A 20058-nucleotide genomic window follows, 5' to 3' on the forward strand; every position below is an offset into this window, starting at 1 on the left:
ACCACCGGCCTCAGCGGGATGCCAACCTATGACCCAGGGCTGCAAGATGTTTTAGCCTACTACACAGCCCTTGAGTCCTCCTCGCTACCCTCGTGCAATAGTCTCCGTGCAGCGGGCTGTACACAGCTCTCCAAAGAGCTGCATTTGCTGTGGTAGGTGTAATAAATAACGGATGAGCCCATTAGCCAGGAAGACCCAGGCTGTTCCTCCCTGTGGGTGTCCGACCACGAAAGACGACAGACACACCATGCGTGTGCCCATCACATGGTGGAACAGGAGCCTGAACCACAGACAGCAGCTCTCCCTGGTGTGCCAGGGCCTGGCTGGGTGAATGAGTGCCGTGCCGTCTCTCGCTTTATGTCCCGCTCCTGTATCTTTCACAACGGAGACAACAACGCCATTTCAGAGGCTTCTTCTGAGCGTCCCCAAGAACACAGGAGACAAGCTGAAGCCAATCTTGATTAACCCATCCCCTGGCTGATGGTCCAAAAAAGCACAGGTGTCTTCCTTGCCCTGCTTTCTTGGGACCCTAGGGAGGATTGCCATGACATGGGGCATTGAAGAATGCTGAAGGAGGAATAAGGTGGAGGAAATGGGAAAATCCAAGCAAACGTCTCCCCCCATATACACACACACTGTCCCAGAACAGAGCAATACGTAGCATGTGAAATCTTAGGGCATGTCTAGACTACATCCCTCTTTCGAAAGAGGGATGTAAAGTAGGCAGATCAAAAGTGCAAATGAAGCAGGGATTTAAATATCCTATGCTTCATTTGCATAATCACGTCACAGCGGTCTTTCAAAAAAGGGTATTTCGAAAGTGAAACCACAGTCTAGACATGGTTCTTTTGGGGGAAAACCCCCTTTTTCAAACGATCCCGTACTCCTCATTTTTTGTGGAGTACGGGATCTTTCAAAAAAGGGTTTTTTCCCCAAAAGAACCACGTCTAGACTGTGGTTTCACTTTCGAAATACCCTTTTTCTAAAAACCTCTGTGATGTGATTATGCAAATGAAGGGCAGGATATTTAAATCCCCGCTTCATTTGCACTTTTGATCTGCCTACTTTACATCCCTCTTTCGAAAGAGGGATGTAGTCTAGACATGCCGTTAGTTACACCATGTTATGACATTTCCAAATAAATCTGGGAGCCAGAACAGGCTGATTAGCTTTAAGTCACAAATAAGATGACAATCAGCAATTCTGGAAGAGGAAGAAAACATCTGCCAGTTAAAGGAGAAAGATGAGGCAGGGAGATCCGTCTAAGTGTTTCTCTAACATGCTGGTGTGTACGTGTTTGGACGATGGAGGCAAACTCTGGTCGATCTTGAATAACCAACCCCAGACTGAGGCTCCAAAAGGCCTCGGTAGGTTCACCACCCAGCCTAGAGATGTTAGCCAAGACAAATATACCTGATTACTCAGCCACCGTAGAACATCTCATTTACCGGAGGGACTTGAAACCTTAGTCAGCCAGCAGGAAAAGAAATTCAACCTGCTGCCTTCACCCCTATGCGGGACACCTATGTGAACCACTGATTGCCTGGAATCCTTCAGAGAGGCCACCAGGACGAGGTGCAGGCAGTTTCTGAAGGAGGGGGCATCTGTGTAAACCCTCTTGATGGGAAAAGCAGCACAGGAAATGGCGTGCTGGGTTTATGAGGGCGCAGGTTGGTGTTTCTGTACTGAGAGGCGGAAGGGCCCTTTGGGGGTTCAAGGCTCCTTCCTGGAGCCCTGCAAGATATGAATCACTGAGCCCTGTTAAGTAACAGGGCCACTGGGTCAAGAAATAAACCGCAGTTTCTTGCCAGCGCCCCTAGGTGTCACCCCTTAACACACTGGACCCTTCTAGGAGGTGTCAATCTAAACAGAGCATTGGTGTCGGGCATAACTTCCTAGGGGCCTGATATTACCTAGGCCAACGGTTTTCAAACGTTTTTTCTCATGACCCAATTGAAGAAAATTGTTGATGCCGCGACCCAATGTCATTGACTAGAGGGCTGCAGGGGGAGGGGTGGGGGTGAGGGGGAGCTTTGGGGTGTAAGAGGGGGCCAGTTTTGGGGGGCAGGGCTGAGGTAGGAGGGGGTTACCTTAAGCGGCTCCTGGTCAGCGGTGCAGCGGGGGGCGGGGGCTAAGGCAGCTTCCTGCCTCTCCTGGCACCGCAGACCAGGCTGCCCCCAGAAGCAGCCGCAGCAGGTTCCCAGCCAACGGGAGGGCGGAGCTAGCGCTCAGGGCAGGGGCAGTGTGGGGAGCCCTGTGCACTCTCCACACACCTAGGAGCCGGGCCTGCTGCCGGCTGCTTCTGGGGTGCAGCGCAGTCTGTGGTGCCAGGCCAGGCACGGAGCTGCCTTAGCGCCCCCTGCTGCTCACCTGATCCCCCTGCAGCCACGAGCCCCAGTGCCCGACATCCCACCCCCCAGCGCTGCGTCATGCCCCCTAGTTGGCAAACCACTGAGCTACACCAATTAGTCCCACCAGAGGCACCCGCCGCAAAAGCGGCACCGAAACGTGACCAACAGGAAAGGCCCCCAGGCCCTCCCGTGGGCCTCCATTTTGTGCGCCTGCCTGCCTGGCCCTTCCCCACCCAGAGGGCATTGAATTATTTCTAAAAGAGGCCACCATGGTCCTGCCATGGCACTCTTCAGGGACCTCCGCGTCTCACTAGGGACTGGACCCTGGCAGGCCGGTATCCTCTTCCCCTCAGGAGAAAGAGCTGTCAGCCAAGAGTTGTGAACCATCTCCCTGGAGCCTTCCTCAGCAGTCTGCATGTCCAGTTCCCTTCCCCTTCAGCGCTGCCTGCCTTCCCTCCTGCTCCCCCACGTCTTTCCTTCCTTCTCCCCTCCCCTCCTGCGGACAATCTCTGACCCGACCCTTCCATGAAATATCTGGTTACTTCTCCCACTTCTGCCGTCTCAACTGCTCCTCAGGCCTTATCTCACTCCTCTACCGCAGCAGTCTGGTCACATTTCCTCCCCTACCTTCTCAACCTTGTGTCCCCAGGTCATTTCTCATCTTCTTCCCTCACGTCTGCTGCACCTGCCGTCCTTCTCCTTCGCACCCAGGACGTCCGCTGGGTCTGCCGATGTCCACTGGGTCTGCCGTCCTCCTTCTTTGCACCCAGGACGTCCACTGGGTCTGCCGTCCTCCTCCTTCGCACCCAGGATGTCCGCTGGGTCTGCCGTCCTTCTCCTTTGCACCCAGGACGTCTGCTGGGTCTGCCGTCCTTCTCCTTCGCACCCAGGACGTCCGCTGGGTCTGCCGTCCTCCTCCTTTGCACCCAGGACATCCGCTGCATCTGCCGTCCTCCTCCTTAGCACCCAGGACGTCCGCTGGGTCTGCCGTCCTCCTCCTTCGCACGCAGGACGTCCGCTGGGTCTGCCGTCCTCCTCCTTCGCACCCAGGACGTCCGCTGGGTCTGCCGTCCTCCTCCTTCGCACCCAGGATGTCCGCTGGGTCTGCCGACGTCCGCTGGGTCTGCCGTCCTCCTCCTTTGCACCCAGGACATCCGCTGCGTCTGCCGTCCTCCTCCTTAGCACCCAGGACGTCCGCTGGGTCTGCCGTCCTCCTCCTTCGCACCCAGGACGTCCGCTGGGTCTGCCGTCCTCCTCCTTCGCACCCAGGACGTCCGCTGGGTCTGCCGTCCTCCTCCTTCGCACCCAGGACGTCCGCTGGGTCTGCCGTCCTCCTCCTTCGCACCCAGGACGTCCGCTGGGTCTGCCGTCCTCCTCCTTCGCACCCAGGACGTCCGCTGGGTCTGCCGTTCTCCTCCTTCGCACCCAGGACGTCCGCTGGGTCTGCCGTCCTCCTCCTTCGCACCCAGGATGTCCGCTGGGTCTGCCGTCCTCCTCCTTCGCACCCAGGACGTCCGCTGGGTCTGCCGTTCTCCTCCTTCGCACCCAGGACGTCTGCTGGGTCTGCCGTCCTCCTCCTTTGCACCCAGGACATCCGCTGGGTCTGCCGTTCTCCTCCTTCGCACCCAGGACGTCTGCTGCGTCTGCCGTCCTCCTCCTTCGCACCCAGGACGTCCGCTGGGTCTGCTGTCCTCCTCCTTCGCACCCAGGACGTCCACTGGGTCTGCCGTCCTCCTCCTTCGCACCCAGGACGTCCGCTGGGTCTGCCGTCCTTCTCCTTCGTACCCAGGACGTCCGCTGGGTCTGCCGTCCTCCTCCTTCGCACCCAGGACGTCCGCTGGGTCTGCCGTCCTTCTCAGCACCCAGAAAGAGGGAGGCCTAGAGTCTGTAGGTGGCTGAGAGATCTTAAATGCTTTGTCAGATCTTCCCTGATTTTCACAGCACATCAGCACTGGATGCTGTGGCAAACCGTCAGACAGACCGCGGCCGGGAAAAGCCCTCCCAACTGGAGGTGCTTGATTAGATGAAATATTTACAGGAAGAGCGCAGTCAATATTGACATGCCACTCACTCAAAAAGAACCACGCTCACTTTCAGCAGGCCTGGCCCTGCGACTCGCCTTGCAGGAGTTGGGGACTCTGATGTTGAGCGGGAGCATCAGAGCGTCTGTCTCTCGCACGTCATGCAGCATCATGTAACGCTTCTTAGCTGACTGTGGCCCATACAGTGCAGTTGGCAGGTGTTGGTTATACTGTATCATGCCGGTAGCAGCTGTGGAGATGATGGGGTTGGGGAATGGACCTGCAAAGCCAAGTTTCGAGAAGCCTCTGGATTTAATAATTTCATTAAAGAGCTGAGTAGGAATCACAGGCATGGGTCTCGAGATCGGAAGGGAGGATAATCAGGCAGAGAAACCCAGGAGGATGTTGGAGGCAATAAGGACTGCAGCAGAGGCTGCTGGGGGCTTGGCGGGCATCTCTTAGCCATGCAGAACAATGTCACACAGTCTCAACTCTGGCCTAAGCTGTTGGGCAGTGTTGCTGCGAGCTGCGTAAGCAGCTTCAATGTTTCGCCCCAGAAGTGGTTGCATTGCCCTGCCTGGCAGAATGTTTAAATCACATTGGGGTTCTCCAAGAGGCAAAGCGATGTCTAAATGTGTTACTGCACATTTGTATGGAGACACTTTGCCAGTTGGCACCAGGCAGTTAACTCTCCCTGGAATGTTGATTTCCCCGAACAACCAAGGACCCAGTACAACAGGCAGAGAAAATTGTTTTCAGGCTGCAGCAGGCAGGCGTCTCTGTGCTTCAGGAGCAAGTTCTTGCAGCCACATCTCTTATTTCTTCCTGCAAAAGGCCTCACCCAGACCTATAAAGGACCCCCACAAAGCTGATTGAAAACCAAAGCGAGCCTGTGGCTGGAACAATCAGAGCAACGTGAGCAACTTGAGAGCAAGGTCCAGCTGGTGAGAGCTGTACGAAAAAGGCAAAAAGAAATCCATGGGCTATAGGCAACTTCACAAGCAAAGAGGCAGACAGACTGTTGCTACCACAATCCCTATTCCCATGATTAATGACGTTGTCCAAGCCGCTTTATATTTACCATTTTCATTCATTGTTTTTCTTTCACTACTGAACACGTGGTAGAATAGTGCAGCCTTCCTTGTGTATTACAGATATACCTTTGTAAGTGTTGTCCTTGTATCGATAGTGCTAGGTTTAGGGTTTATTCTTTCTATTTGAAATGCTTTTCAATATACAGTCGAGAAGCTACAAAGTATCTTACAGCCTGAGGGTATGTCTACACTAGCCCCCTAGTTCAAACTAGGGAGGCTAATGCGGGCGACTGAAATTGCAAATGAAGTGCGGGATTTAAATATCCTGCGCTTCATTAGCATGTTCCTGGGCAGTCTCCATTTTGGAAATTGACTAGCCCAGAAGAACTGCCCGCGTCTACATGCGGCAGAGAAAGACGATTCCAAAATAAGCCCCTTACTTTGAATTACCAGTTAAACCTTATGGTAAACCTAACTGGTAATTCGATCTTCTCTGCCGCATGTAGATGCGGGCAGTTCTTCCAGGCTAGTCAATTTTCAAAAATGGAGACTGCCCGGGAACATGCTAATGAAGCGCGGGATATTTAAATCTCGCACTTCATTTGCAATTTCGGTCGCCCTAATTAGCCTCCCTAGTTCGAACTAGGGTGCTAGTGTAGACATACCCTGATGGATCACATGCACACTTCTCTATTGTCAGTTTATCAGGACAGGGAGAAAAGTCTTTTGGCTGTGCCTTGTTTAGAACCTGAGATACTGCTGTTAACTTTCAGTGGGATTTACAATCCAAACATGCCTGGGCATTTTCGGAAAATCTTTCTCTTTCAAAAAACGAATAATAATTTAGAACTTCACATAGTCTGTGTTTATTTGGCGGTGAATTAGCCAATAAATACACGTGTGTGTGTGTACACACACACATTTTTAAAAGGTTCATGATCACTTCCTAGCAAAGCCTTCAGAGTACATGCTAAAAATCAACAGAACTATTCACATGCTTAAAGTTAGGAATATGCTTAAACATCTTACCCAATCAGGGCTACAATGAATATACTTAAGAATATGCATAAGACTTTGCAAGACAGGGCCTCAGACTCTGTCAGTATATTCTTATTATTTGTGTGCTTTCTGTGCTTGAAATGTATGAATCCATAGAATCCATTTATCTCACAAATAGGGAATGTGGGGCCTTTCTTTTGACTTTAGTGGACTTTGGATCAGACCCTTGATTTCCAACAGTCCTCATTTGCTATCCTGTTTGTATTTCTACAGTTCTAGTCTTGTTTGCACATCCACCGGAACAGCATACGTGGAGCGTTCACTACAGATGCCATTAAAAAATTAAAAAACGCTTTCTGTTTAGGAATGGTATAACATTTGTTAAGACTGGATGAGGCTATTACAAGTGCTGTGCGAGATCAATCACAGATGAAATAAATAGTGCTCCTTTTGCAGAGATACAGCACCCAACACACAAACATCTGTTGTTGTCTTTTATTCTCGGAAATGGCATCGGGAGTATTTTGAAAAGACACCCTGATACCAGCCACGATCTGTGAAATTACGCAATCAGCACTGTAATGCTGGCACACCTGCTGAAAATGACATCGGACATGGGGCGAAATGAGTTGACCGAGAAATACATTCGATTCTCTCAAAAATAGCCCTAGTCATTTAGAGCCCCAGGTGGACGAGCGCGGGTTTGGAAAGCTAGATGAGAGCAAATACCTGCTCTAAAAAGGGGGAACTGAAGGTAAATGTTTCCTCGGCTGTTTCTGACTCCTGGTGTAATTAACCAGGTCAGTCATGCTCTCCAGCGCAATGTAACTTTCAAATGAACGGTGAGGCTGTGGGGCACCTCCAGGAGAGCTCGCCTGCTCCCCACACCGGTTCCCTACATGCACTTCAACTTAGATCTATGCACTTTCCTGCCCCCAAATCATGTTTTCATGCCTGCCAGCACTGCAGGGCCAATGCTGCTGTGCACGGACAAGCTGTATTGGACTCAGCTTCATGTCTAGACAGGGCAATTTCTGGCTAATTTCTAATCCCACAGTCGTAATGGGCGGGGGCGATGGGCTGAGCAGAAAGCATAGGAGCAGCCTTGAGTTTTGGAAGGCAGGCTAAGCTGGTGGGGCTGATGATTCGGGGGGAAGAGGCCTTGTTTTGATGTATTGATTGAGACCATGGGCTTGCGTTAGTGGAGTCAGTCAAGAATGATTGCTCTACTGTTGGCAGGTGCCCTCTCATAGAAGTGGTGGAATTGAATTGAAGCGTGTGCACCGTGTCATTTGCAGAGTCACGATCCTGGCCACGGCCCTGCCAAGTAGACTGTATATTACAGGAAAGAAACCTCGTACCAGGCATCTGACATTGGTGTCCCACTCCCTTTGCAGGATTAACAGACATAAATCAGATATTCAAAGTGGTAACACACAGAAACCTGTCGGGGAACATTTTCACCCGCCCAGGCCCTCATTAATGGATTTAAAGGTGGCGATTCTCTTACAAAGTAATCTCAGGAATCAACTAGAGAGAGAGCATCTGCGGAACTGGCCTTCATCTACAAATCTGACACTATCTCTTATGGCTTGAACAAAGACATGAACTGGATTGGCCGTTATATTCAACACTCAAAGGACTTCAAAAGTGAAGTATGGGGCACTTACAGTATGTCTAGACTGCATCCCTCTGGGTATGTCTACACTACCCTCCTAGTTCTAACTAGCGGGGTAATGTAGGCATACCGCACTTGCAAATGAAGCCCGGGATTTGAATTTCCCGGGCTTCATTTGCATAAGCGGGGAGCCGCCATTTTTAAAACCCCGCTGGTTTGAACCCTGTGCAGCGCGGCTACACGGGGCACGAACTTAGGAACTTCCTAAGCCTAGTTCGAACTACCTAGTTCGTGCCCCGTGTAGCCGCGCTGCACAGGGTTCGAACCAGCGGGGTTTTAAAAATGGCGGCTCCCCGCTTATGCAAATGAAGCCCGGGAAATTCAAATCCCGGGCTTCATTTGCAAGTGCGGTATGCCTACATTACCCTCCTAGTTCGAACTAGGAGGGTAGTGTGGACATACCCTCTGTCGGCAGAGGGATGCAGATTAGGCAGGTCGACATTGCAAATGAGGCAGGGATTTAAATATCCGGTGGCTAATTTGCATAAAAATGGCTGCCACATTTTGCCGACTCTGCACTTTGTCGGCAAAACGAGGCAGTCTAGAGGGAGATCTGTCGAGGAAGAAAGCCTTTTTCAACAGATCCCTTATGCCTCCTGCAAGGAGGTTTACAGGATCTGTTGAAAAAGGCTTTCTTTCTCGACAGAGCCCCCTCTAGACTGCTGCTTTTTGCTGACAAAGTGCTGAGTCGGCAAAATGCAGCAGCCATTTTTATGCAAATCAGGCGTGGGGTATTTAAATCCCTGCCTCGTTTGCAATGTCGACCTGCCTAATCTGCATCCCTCTGCCGACAGAGGGATGCAGTCTAGACATACCGTAAGTGCCCCATACTTCACTTTTGATGTCCTTTGAGTGTTGAATATAACGGTCAATCCAGTTCATGCTGACTGAGGGATGCAGTCTAGACATACCCTTACAGCCTACCCTATTAGTCTCCCGTCCGGCAGTTCTCTCCCTCTTTCCCCTCTTTTCCTGCTTTATATTTGAACCTCTGTGCCTCTTGCTCCACGTTTGTCATCTGAAGAAGTGGGTTCTGCCCACGGAAGCTCTTGACACTCTTTCTATATTTATAGGACCATTGTTGTTTTTTAAGTCCCTCTGCCTCGGTCGTACGTTTCTTTTGTGGGTGCTTCTTTGGCATGGGCTTTTATACATCTCACACTTTGTCTTTTGTACTTACAAGGCCTGATCCCGTGAGGAACAGAGCACCCTGCTAGCGCTGCAGCCAGCTGCCAGTGCCTGTCCCTTTTTATGGTTCCCAAGGGTCTAGTTTTTTCCCCCCACCGTGATGGAATCTGTAGAATGGGCATATTTCAGGGGTTTACCCAGTACCTTCTTACTTAGGGCAGCAGCCAGAAAAATAAAAAAGAGGGGGAGGCAACGGAAGGCATTTCCTCTCTGGTGTAAATTTCTCGCTGTGCTGAGCTTCTTTGCTGAAATGGGCCAATGTCCTAGGCACCCAGATGGCCATTGATTTTTGCTCCAGCCGGGTTCGGTATTTTCAGATCTGCATTGTTAATGAGAACAATTCCTGGGGGCCATTGTCTAGGGAGAAAAAAGATCTTTCATGCTGGTGTCTCTCGGGCGGCTGCTGCCAGCTTCCGTCTGAAGGCAACATGCACAGTGATTGATTGCCCTGCAAGAACCGCTGTTCCACCCATGTCATTCTTCGTCTTGGCAACCCTGGGGTTATTTTTCCCCCCTGCCCACAATGAGGCACTGATAAATACAAGAGAGCCCATTGCAAGCTGTCCGATGAGGCGTTTTATTGATGGGCTCTCCTTTTCCTAGTGAGCAATGAGCCAGGGAGGGAATTGGTTGGGGTGGAGGGGTGGGGGAAGAAAAAGGGTGCATGAATATAGGAGGGTCGCCACGTTGTTCGCTTTGGCTTTTAAATCAAAATTCCTTGTTGGTAAATTAAGGTTTCTCAGGCATTTTGCAACGGGAGGTGGCTCTGATAGAGACGTTTATATGATGCCGGCTCTGTCTACAGACCAATCAGATGTGGTGCAGCCGTGAAATCGATCGCTACCCATGGCGCAATGTATGGAATGAATAATTGTCTGCATTATGGGGGGGAGGGGGAGTTTGCTCAGTACGTATAACTGAAGCGTGTGTCTAGCGAGAGCTGCCTCTGTACTCTGCAGGGTATTTTTATGTGCGCTTTTGCTTCCCCGGTTCCTCAGGAGGTGTTTGTCGGGCCATTGGGGCACTGGGAGAGGTGGAGGAGCTGTTTGTATGTGTGTAATCTGGAGAGGGTGGATCTATGGGAGCAGCACATCAGCTTGTGTCAACCAGCGGAGCTCCACAGAGCTAAGCCGCTTTGCATCACCTAAGGAGCTGGTCCATGAGGTCTCAGAATAAAATACAGGTGTAAATCTTTGCAAGCCTTTCTCCATCCTGAAAATGACCTTTTTGCCCTAAAGGGACATAGATGCCAGTGATTTTTAAGGTTGTATTTGCTAGGGGGAAGGAACCATCGAGCTTGGCAACGCAATATTTTTCCGCGCAAGGTTTGATGGAAGAGTTGCTTTTCTGTCTCTGAAGGCAAGTATAGCAGGCACCGGAGGCTGGGTCTTAGCAAATATGGCAACGGGGGCTCTGCAAACATGCTAGGTAGCGGTTTCTGTCGCGTCTAGCAGGGTGCAGCTGGCCATTTGTCTCTGGCAGAATCGCCTCTTCCGATTCCTCGTGCTTTTTGCTACGCTGCCACAGAATGATGGGGTGAGCAGCTTTTCACAAAGCTGATTTCCCCTCCATCACTTGAGGTGAGTTAGTACAGTCCCGGCTGGTGAGGGACGTCATTGTGAGGATGGGAGAGTGGCTTAGCAACATTAAAAACGAGAAGAGAAAAGCCGTGCTTTCATGGATTGGATAAGAGCCCATGTAACCTGAATATCTAGGTGCAGAATAGACATGTTATGCCCACAGCCAAAGGTTTTCCCTCAGTAGAGGGTGTGAAAGTCAAACTGACTACGGTACCAATAGCAAATTAAAAGGGTAACTACTGCAAATAAAGGTAATTTAGTCTGCCGCTCCGCAATCTATGAGAGCTGGCGCAAACCCATAGCTAAAGATCAAACTCCTTAGCGACTTATCGGTCCTTTTCGTATGAGTTACATGGGGCCTTTAAAGTATGTTTAAAAATGTTCATGAATGAATAACTGAGACCTGGTGTGCGGACATGTTCTGATATAGTCAGATATAGCTACAGGGTGATTTTTGTATGCATTTGTATGCATCTTGCCCACATGCTCAGGGTTCAGCTGATCGCCATATTTGGGGTCGGGAAGGAATTTTCCTCCAGGGTAGATTGGCAGAGACCCTGGAGGTTTTACGCCTTCCTCTGTAGCATGGGGCATGGGTCACTTGTGGGAGGTTTCTCTGCATCTTGGGGTCTTTGAACCATCATTTCAAGGACTTCATTATCTGAGACATAGGTGAGAGGATTATTCTAGCAGTGGGTGGGTGCGATTCTGTGGCCTGCATTGTGCAGGGGGTCAGACTAAATGATCATATTGGTCCCTTCTGACCTTAAAGTCTATGGCTACGTCTACACTGGCACCCTTTTCCGGAAAAGGGATGCAGATGAGACAAGTCAGAATTGCAAATGCAGCGGGGATTTAAATTTTCCCCGCTGCATTTGCATGAACATGGCTGCCGCTTTTTTCCGGCTCGGGGCTTTGCCGGAAAAAAGCGCCAGTCTAGACAGGGATCTTGCGGAAAATAAAGCCTTTTCCGGAAGATCCCTTATTCCTCTTAAAATCAGGAATAAGGGATCTTCCGGAAAAGGCTTTATTTTGTGACTGTTAACAATGGAGTTTGCAGAGCCCTGTTAACCAGCACGCCGGGCAGAAATGAGGTCCAACTTCTCGGCTGGTTTTACGTCTCAGATTAACGATCCTCAGTCAGCGTTAGGATGATAAAGTAATTTCAATCCAGACATTGACTAACATCTAGTTCAGTTGCTGAGGATGCTCATTTTATTCGACCAAAGGAACCCTGTGGCTATGTCTAGACTGGCATGATTTTCCGGAAATGCTTTTAACGGAAAAGTTTTCCGTTAAAAGCATTTTTGGAAAAGAGCTTCTAGATTGGCACAGACGCTTTTGTGCAAAAGCACTTTTTGCGGAAAAGCGTCCGTGGCCAATCTAGACGCGCTTTTGCGCAAAAAAGCCCCTATTGCCATTTTCGCGATTGGGGCTTTTTTGCGCAAAACAAATCTTAGCTGTCTACACTGGCCCTTAAGGGACTTTTGCCCGAACGGGAGCAGCATAGTATTTCCACAAAAAGCACTGATTTCTTACAGTGGGAAGTCAGTGCTTATGCGGAAATTCAAGCGGCCAGTGTAGAAAGCTAGCTAGTTTTTCCGGAAAAGCGGCTGATTTTCCGGAAAAACTGGCCAGTCTAGACACAGCCTGAGAGTCTGGCAATATGAATGTCCTAAGACAACACAGGGGTACAGGAACTGCAGCACTCTGCTTCTTCCAAACACTTCCATGAAGGAATTGAGTCGCTTTGTGGTTAAAGTAATAACCCCCCTTAGTCTCCGGAGGGGCTGTTCAAATCCCGTGCGCTTTTGAAAATGAACCGGAGGGCTGTTCTCCTCTTACGTCTTAGTTGCAACATTAACTCAAATGCAAGACCTTCTCTTGTATAGAAACCTTTCGGGAGTGGAATTGGGAACATCCTGGACACGCGGACTGTGGGGTCACAAAAGATCGCACATGCTCATCACACGTAAGGGCCAGATTCTGCCACTGGGACTCACGATGAGCACTGCTGTATTTTGCACGTAGCCCCGTTGAGGCATCTGAACTTAGTGGTGCATTGATGCCAGCTGGCCTGCTTGCCGAATGGAGAACAATGGTGGCAAAATCTGCCCCTTAGTGGCCCTCACTATACAAACACAGCTTTTTGGGGGGTGCAGGGAGCGGAAGTGGCTTTTCTGCAGCATTTGTCTCAACTAGCTCAGTTCCATCTTCTCCCTGTCCCATTTAGATGGTTAAGAAACCCTGTTTTTTGTTTGGATCTGTTGATTGTTGTCTGCTGTATCATGTGTCTTCCTTGGGATGTCCCAGCTAATCAAGGAGACAACCAATCACCCAAACAGTTGCCACTCTCCGGCAGTGATGCTGGCGATTAGCTGAGAGGCATCGTGACACAGCCTGGTCTATATTGTAAAGCGTTCTGTGTGGGTTTTTTTAAATGACATTTCCTTTCCCCCATCAATATGAATATTAACATTTAATTACAAAAATCTTAATGGGACTACCTGCAAAAATGCCTCATAGCTTCTAACCGGGACAACTCCAATTCAGTCTGTTCTAGTGGAATGATTTGTAGAGGTTTTTGTGGAGGAAATGTGCATATTTTTAAGCTCTGAAGATGTAAGCCTTTTAATGGTCCTTAACAGGGCTATTATAGGTCCAAGACTAAGTCTGTTAAAGAGCCTCTTTACAACCAGTTATTTTATGGCTTTGCTAAATATCCTTCATCAGCAATAAAATAGATAATCTCAGAAGAGGGGCACAACAGGTCTTGATGGAAAATTCTCAGTATATTGGGGTGTTTTGGGTTTTTTTTTAAGTGTGTGGAAATTGCTTCTTAACTAAAGGAAGCAGCAGCTACTCTAGTCTGGCTATGCCTCTAGAAACCATGCTGCATGCCCCAATCGCAGCTTTCACTGCAATGCTACCCGGCATTGCGGAGGTGCGGTGGAAGTTTGGACGTAAACCCACCCCAGCTGTTTTCATGAACCAGACGGGAGCGGCTCAAAGGGCATATTGCTCGTTGAAGTCCATAGAGACAGAGCTGGGAGGAAATGTCGGGTGCTGTGGTGCCTGTGAGGCGAACGGGGATTTCAGATTCAATACGACGACGTCGCACTGTTTAAAAAGACATTGTTTAAAGCAGGGGCGGGGAACCTTTTTAGGGCCAGGGGCCGCTGACTCACAGGAAAATCAGGCGGGGGCTGCACACAAGTGAAAAGAAAAATATCCCACACTGATGTGACCCCTTACTGAGAGAGATGCTCTCCACATTCCCTGTGCACACCAGGCCCAGACTAGTCGATTCTGTGTGTTCCAGCCCCGTGGGGAGATGGTAGGGGGGTGGAGTGCCAGCACAGGCTCCCCAATTCTGGGGAGGAGCCCTGAGCCTCGGGGGCCAGATCCAGCCCCCAGACCTTAGGTTCCCCATCCCTGGAATAAAAGAATGTTGATACTTTCAGATGAGTAGGATGTGCAGATAGGGACATATTGGATAAGGCTGTCCAGCAATTTTTTCACATGGGCAGCAATTTTCAGCATGTATCCCACTCCGAACAGTAATCTCATATCATTCCTGTTAGGGCAAAGGACTCTCTGTTCAGGCCATCTAACAGAACTATCCTCTTAAGGATAATGGTCAGGAATATTTACAAATATATTATCCCTAAAACTACAGTACCCTTTCGGTTGAAGCGATACAGTCACAATCAGGTACATAGTGAACAGCATTATATATTAATGTATATTAACACCTGGAGCCTGGTTTTCAGAGGTACTGCACACCCCGAAGTCCTGTTATAATCAACAGGGCCTAAATCAGATCTTGTATACATTAGTGTAATTCTGTGGACTTTGCTGGAGTTAATCCTGATGTACAGCAGTATAAGGCCATGTCTATACTACATGGAAGATTGACACCGCTGTGGTCAATCTCCTGGGGTTTGATTTAGCGGGTCTAGTGAAGACCCACTAAATCAAACTCAGAGGGCGCCCCTGTCAGAGGGCGCCGCATGAGGAGTAAAGGAAGCCGACAGGAGCCTTTGCTCCTGTCAGCCTCTTGCTGTGTGGACAGCATGGAAACTTGATTTAAGATACTTCAATTCCGGCTACATAAGTAATGTAGTTGCATCTCTTAATTCAACCTCCTGCTGTAGTGTAGACCAGGCCTCAGTGAGATAAGAATCGGGGGCTCATGTTACTTTAGTGGATCATTTCAGAGCAGTGTCCATCTCTGTAAAAATATATCCCAAGTTACCCTTATTTTCTCTCCCATCTTAATGTAGACGAGGTGCATGCACGCTCTTTATTAACATCTAGAGTGATGTTTCTGCATCACTAGGTTCAGTGCAGTGGTACATTAGGCAGGAAATTCAGGCATGACCATGATGGGTCAAATCTGAAACTATAGCCTCTACATTTGTACGCTGGAATTTGCAGGTTGTGTGCATGCAGATTAGACAGTTTGGTGCCTAAACATATTGTTTTAATATGGCCGCATAAAGGAATGCACAGATGTAGAGGGTGTGTTTGATAACGTGGCCCTATCTATTATCAGCTCAAGAAATATGATTTCCCCTGACGGAATTCAGTTTAGAGAAGTGTTAGAAAAGAATCCCAACAATTTGTCAGATACAAACACCACTCCGTTCTCTCTTCCCTAGAGACACCGTAATTGTCTTAGTCACAGTAAAGTGACCGCAGGCTGTAAAGGCAGGTAGAAAAATAAAACATCCTCTTCCATAAAAAGCTACTTCGGATTAAGCTTCTGATGGCAAATCTTACTAAAACACCTCAACTGTAACCAAAACAAATATTATATTGGCAATATCTTAATGTTTGCAATCAGACACCAGATGTTACTTTTCCTCGCAGAATTTTTTTTTTGGTAAGACTGGCAGCGGCCTTATGGCTAAACAGCCGATTTAATTTTATTTTCTGTATCTGCAGTGTTGATTCCCCGCATCTGCCTTTATTGGTTTTTTCGTTATTGTTATTTTGCGGTGGCTGTGCTGACGCATTAAAGATATTTTTGACAGGCTGGCACTGAAGGTGGGCACACCATATAATTTTTTTGTAATGCATACTTCTATTTGGAATGATTGGATTACCAAATTGCTTTTTGTTGGATTACACTATGCATGACTTCTGGGTGGGAAGTTGGCATATTAACTTTGTAAATGGCGGTTAATGGAAGTTGTCTTATGAAACCTATTCATCTTAAGTTCTCTCATTAAAGCGGAAATAGCAAAGCTATTCTTGCCTTCAAGATGTAGTGGATTTTAGTGTGTGTGTGTGTGGGGGGGGGGAATGAAAAATAAATGCAGCACTTAGTCTGTACAGGGACTGTTGTTTTGCTTCTTTGCAAAATAATTGCAGGTGATAGTTTAGTTCAATTCAAATACTTTCTGTGTTAAGGATAATTGTCAGGAACATTTTAAATTTTTCTATATTACCCTTAAAAACTAAAGTACCCTTTCTGTATGAGTGACGCAGACACATTTAGGTACATAATGCACAGCATTATATATTAATATATATTAACACCAGGAGCCTGGTTTTAAGAGGTACTGCATACCCAGAAGTCCAGCTGTGGCCAACAGGATATGCAGATATTCAGTACGTCCTACTAGATCCCCCCGACACAGAATTTGTTTTAGAATAAGATAGGCAAGAGGATACAAATATGTCTCTTCTGAACCTCAGGTGGCTCAGAGAAGCAGCTGTCATTGTCCATGATGTTAGGACCATATCAAACTTCAGTGTAGGTGTTTTCTCCTGTTCTTGCTGCCTAGTCTCTCCCACCCCACAAGACAAGAGGACCCAGCCTTCCAGAAAGTTGAGGGCAAAGTAGGAAGATGGGTTGATGTTTACGTAATCTCCTCTTTCATCTTTCTGCTCCAATGTTGCCTCCTGCTTCCACAGTGAAGGATTTAATTGGCCCACAAATGCTACCTCGTTGCTCATGCTTTGCAGTGCTGCCACATGCTAGCTGCAGAGCCGCATCTTAAAGTACAGAAGGGTGGGTTGCTTTGGAGTCCCTGAGAAGTTGTTTCCCAAGTCCTTTCCCCTTGATCTGTGTACTAAGCACCCCCTTGTTAAGCACTCTGCCCATAGGTTGCAAAACTGCTGTCCATTTTCTGCATCATATCAGCAGGTGAGCTGTAGTTCCTTCTCTTTCATTCTGATGGTGGAGGCATTGAGAAAGGGTGCAAGTTTTAGGTTGGGAACCCATTCCTAGGGATTCACAGCTAGCTAGCAAAATCTGGTAGCTAATAATTATCCCACTGCTACTGTCAGTAACATAATTAACAATGCCTCTGGCAATACACATTATACCTGTAGAGAAATCCTAGTCACTGTTCCTTCTGACAATACAAGACTGGGCCTGAGTATGCGTAAAACGGAGAGGTTGCCACATGAGAGTCATGCAATTCAAATGAAGTGTTAAGACGGATGACTCCTGCAGGTTATAAAAGAAGAGTGATTTTCCAGATGCATGTATGTGACATCTATCCTTCCCGGCACAACCCATTGCCTTATCCAGGAGGGCTGTTCTGTGCCAATATTTCCCTTGACGTGTTAAATAACAAATTTGTAATAGAGAGGGTCAGTCTTTTCGGATAGCTAACGAGTTCATTCTCCTACCTTATTCTTTAAACAAGAAATACATTCAAAACATAACTGGTCAAAATCAAGATTGCAAGTGCATCCTATTGCAAAGTGACCTCAGCCAGCACTTGGTGGTGGTTGTTTTTTCTGTCTGTTAGGATTTTTAAACCAAGTGCTTAATAGAAAGTTTAGGAAAAGAAAAGATGGTACTCCTGTATGTTGAGGAGGTGTATGAATTCCGGAGGAGGTGGGGGGAATTAATTCCATAACTCCACCACTGCGAAAGCTAACGTGACAATCGAACATTGCAACAGATCTCAGGCAAACGTGCAATTTGAGGAAGAAAATGAACTATTGGGTCCAACTGCAAGTCGCCCCGCCGCCACTAGCTGTCGCTTCCCTACCAGTCTGGGGACAGGAGGTTTTCAGCACTGCGGTTGGAGAGCGAGCGAATGCAGTGCTCATAAAACGGAGTCACTCACACAGCTCCCTAAAGTGAGCAGCTTTGGGAATGTTAAATAGTTAGACCCAGGGAATAATCAGAAAGGAAAAGGGAGGGGAGGGCTGGCGAATTACCCCCCCCCCCCCAGGAAACATAAGCCCCCCCATCCATGCCAACTCCGAAGCACCCATCCGAGCTAAGAGGGAGCAGAAAACAACCTACCTGAAGAATACTAGAGTTTCCCAGACGTAGACTCCAAATGCATTGACGTTACACATGGTTCTAGATCGGGTGATTTGTAGTCCACGAGGTTTGGTTTTAAATCCAGCCAATGAGTAAATCCCCACTTCCAAATAGCAGCAGCAGCAGCAGCGATCCAACCCAAATGCCAAAGCAGCCGGAGTAAAGTGCTGGAACTTCCTGCTTTGTAAATTTCACCCACGCCTGCCAGCCGCTCGTCGCGGGGGGGAAGCGGGGTAGGAAGGCGGGGAATTCAGGACCCTGGACAGAGACCCCGGTGGCAGCACCTTGGAGCGAGCCTCGCTGTTTAAACTCCACCGCGGTTTCTCGCCCCCTCCACACTGCGGTGCGGCTTTGGGGTTTGGACCAGCAGCGTGGAGCCCAGAAATCGCCGGTCGGTTCAGGGGGAGCCCGGCTTGCTGGAGCAGGCAAGAGGCGAGGAGAGTATATTTGCCATGGGGGCGGGAGGAAAAGGGGGGAACCCCCAAAAAACCCCAACCCCCCAGAAAAACACCCCACCAGCCACCCCCCCGCTCTAATTGCCGCCGCTCGCTGCCGAGTCCTCGCGAGTTACATCCACCGGGATGGATCAGCGCTGGGCACTGCCCGGCCGGTCTGCCTCGCCTGCCCCACGCGTGGCTGCCGTAGGCTCCTGCTGGCCGGGACAGTGGCCCCCACGCGAGTTGTGGTTGCTGCGGGGAAGGTGTCCCATTGCGCGCGGCTCCCGCGGCGAGGAAGCGGGGGGTAAGTTTCAGGGCTCCGGGACCCCCCCGGGGCTCAGGGAGAAAGAGAAGTCCTGCCCTGGCCGCCTAAGCCCTCGCATGGTCCTCCCGGCCCGATCGCCGCCGGGCAGAGCGCGCCAGGTCTCGGGACTTTCTTGCTGCATTAATTTACTAAACAAAACAAACAAACCCCGGGGAGGGGGAGAAACGGGGGGAAACCCAGCCTCCCAAGCCCCGCCCACTGGCTGCGCCCATTGGCCGGCCTGCGGGGCCGTGGTTGGCTCCCACGTCTGTTGTTCAGCGGAGGGGGTTAACCCGTGGGGCGCCGGACTGGTGTGGGGAGGGGGGGGGGTAGTACCGCCCGGGAAAGGCGCCTCGGAGATGCTCCCGGGTCGGGATGCAGGCAGGTCAGTGTCAAGCCTCAGCCCGGTTGCGCGCAGCGCGTAAGGCCGGCGGTGGGGAGCGGGGGGGGGGCTGCCGGGCCCCTCGGCTCGGCTCTCTGGGGAGGGAAACCTCCAACGCGGCGGAGTGAAGGGAGCCGGTGCATGGTCCGGGAGCTCTGCGCCAGGGCTGGGGTCTCGAACTCCCTGGCCTGCGGCCCTCCCCGCTCAACGCAGACCTTTCCCCGGACCGCGGGCTGGGGGTGGGAGTCTGGCCGGGAGGGAAGGGGCAGGAGCGGGCTGGGGTGGGAGTCAGGCTAGGAGGTAGGGGGCAGGAGCGGGCTGGGGGTGGGAGTCAGGCTAGGAGGTAGGGGGCAGGAGCGGGCTGGGGGTGGGAGTCAGGCTAGGAGGTAGGGAGCAGGAGCAGGATGGGGTGGGAGTCAGGCTAGGAGGTAGGGGGCAGGAGCGGGCTGGGGGTGGGAATCAGGCTAGGAGGTAGGGGGCAGGAGCGGGCTGGGGGTGGGAGTCAGGCTAGGAGGTAGGGGCAGGAGTGGGATGGGGGTGGGAGTCAGGCTAGGAGGTAGGGGGCAGGAGCGGGATGGGGGTGGGAGTCAGGCTCAGGAGGTAGGGGGCAGGAGCGGGATGGGGGTGGGAGTCAGGCCAGGAGGTAGGGGGCAGGAGCGGGCTGGGGGTGGGAGTCATGCTAGGAGGTAGGGGGCAGGAACGGGATGGGGGTGGGAGTCAGGCCAGGAGGTAGGGGGCAGGAGCGGGCTGGGGGTGGGAGTCAGGCTAGGAGGTAGGGGGCAGGAGC

The 20058-nt window shown here is 50.3% G+C and overlaps 1 protein-coding gene across 1 annotated transcript in view; it reads right to left on the reverse strand.

The window, feature by feature from the left end:
* Window positions 1-18633, reverse strand: part of GLRA1 (glycine receptor alpha 1) — an 87118-nt gene extending 68485 nt beyond the window's left edge. The window contains exon 1 of the mRNA XM_014581165.3: window positions 18128-18633. Within this exon, the coding sequence (XP_014436651.2) occupies window positions 18128-18183 (56 nt within the window). The 5' untranslated portion in view covers window positions 18184-18633. The remainder of the gene's footprint in view (window positions 1-18127) is intronic.
* Window positions 18634-20058: the final 1425 nt, after the last annotated feature.

Source organism: Pelodiscus sinensis, chromosome 17 (genome assembly GCF_049634645.1).
Source record: "Pelodiscus sinensis isolate JC-2024 chromosome 17, ASM4963464v1, whole genome shotgun sequence".
NCBI lineage: Eukaryota > Metazoa > Chordata > Testudines > Trionychidae > Pelodiscus > Pelodiscus sinensis.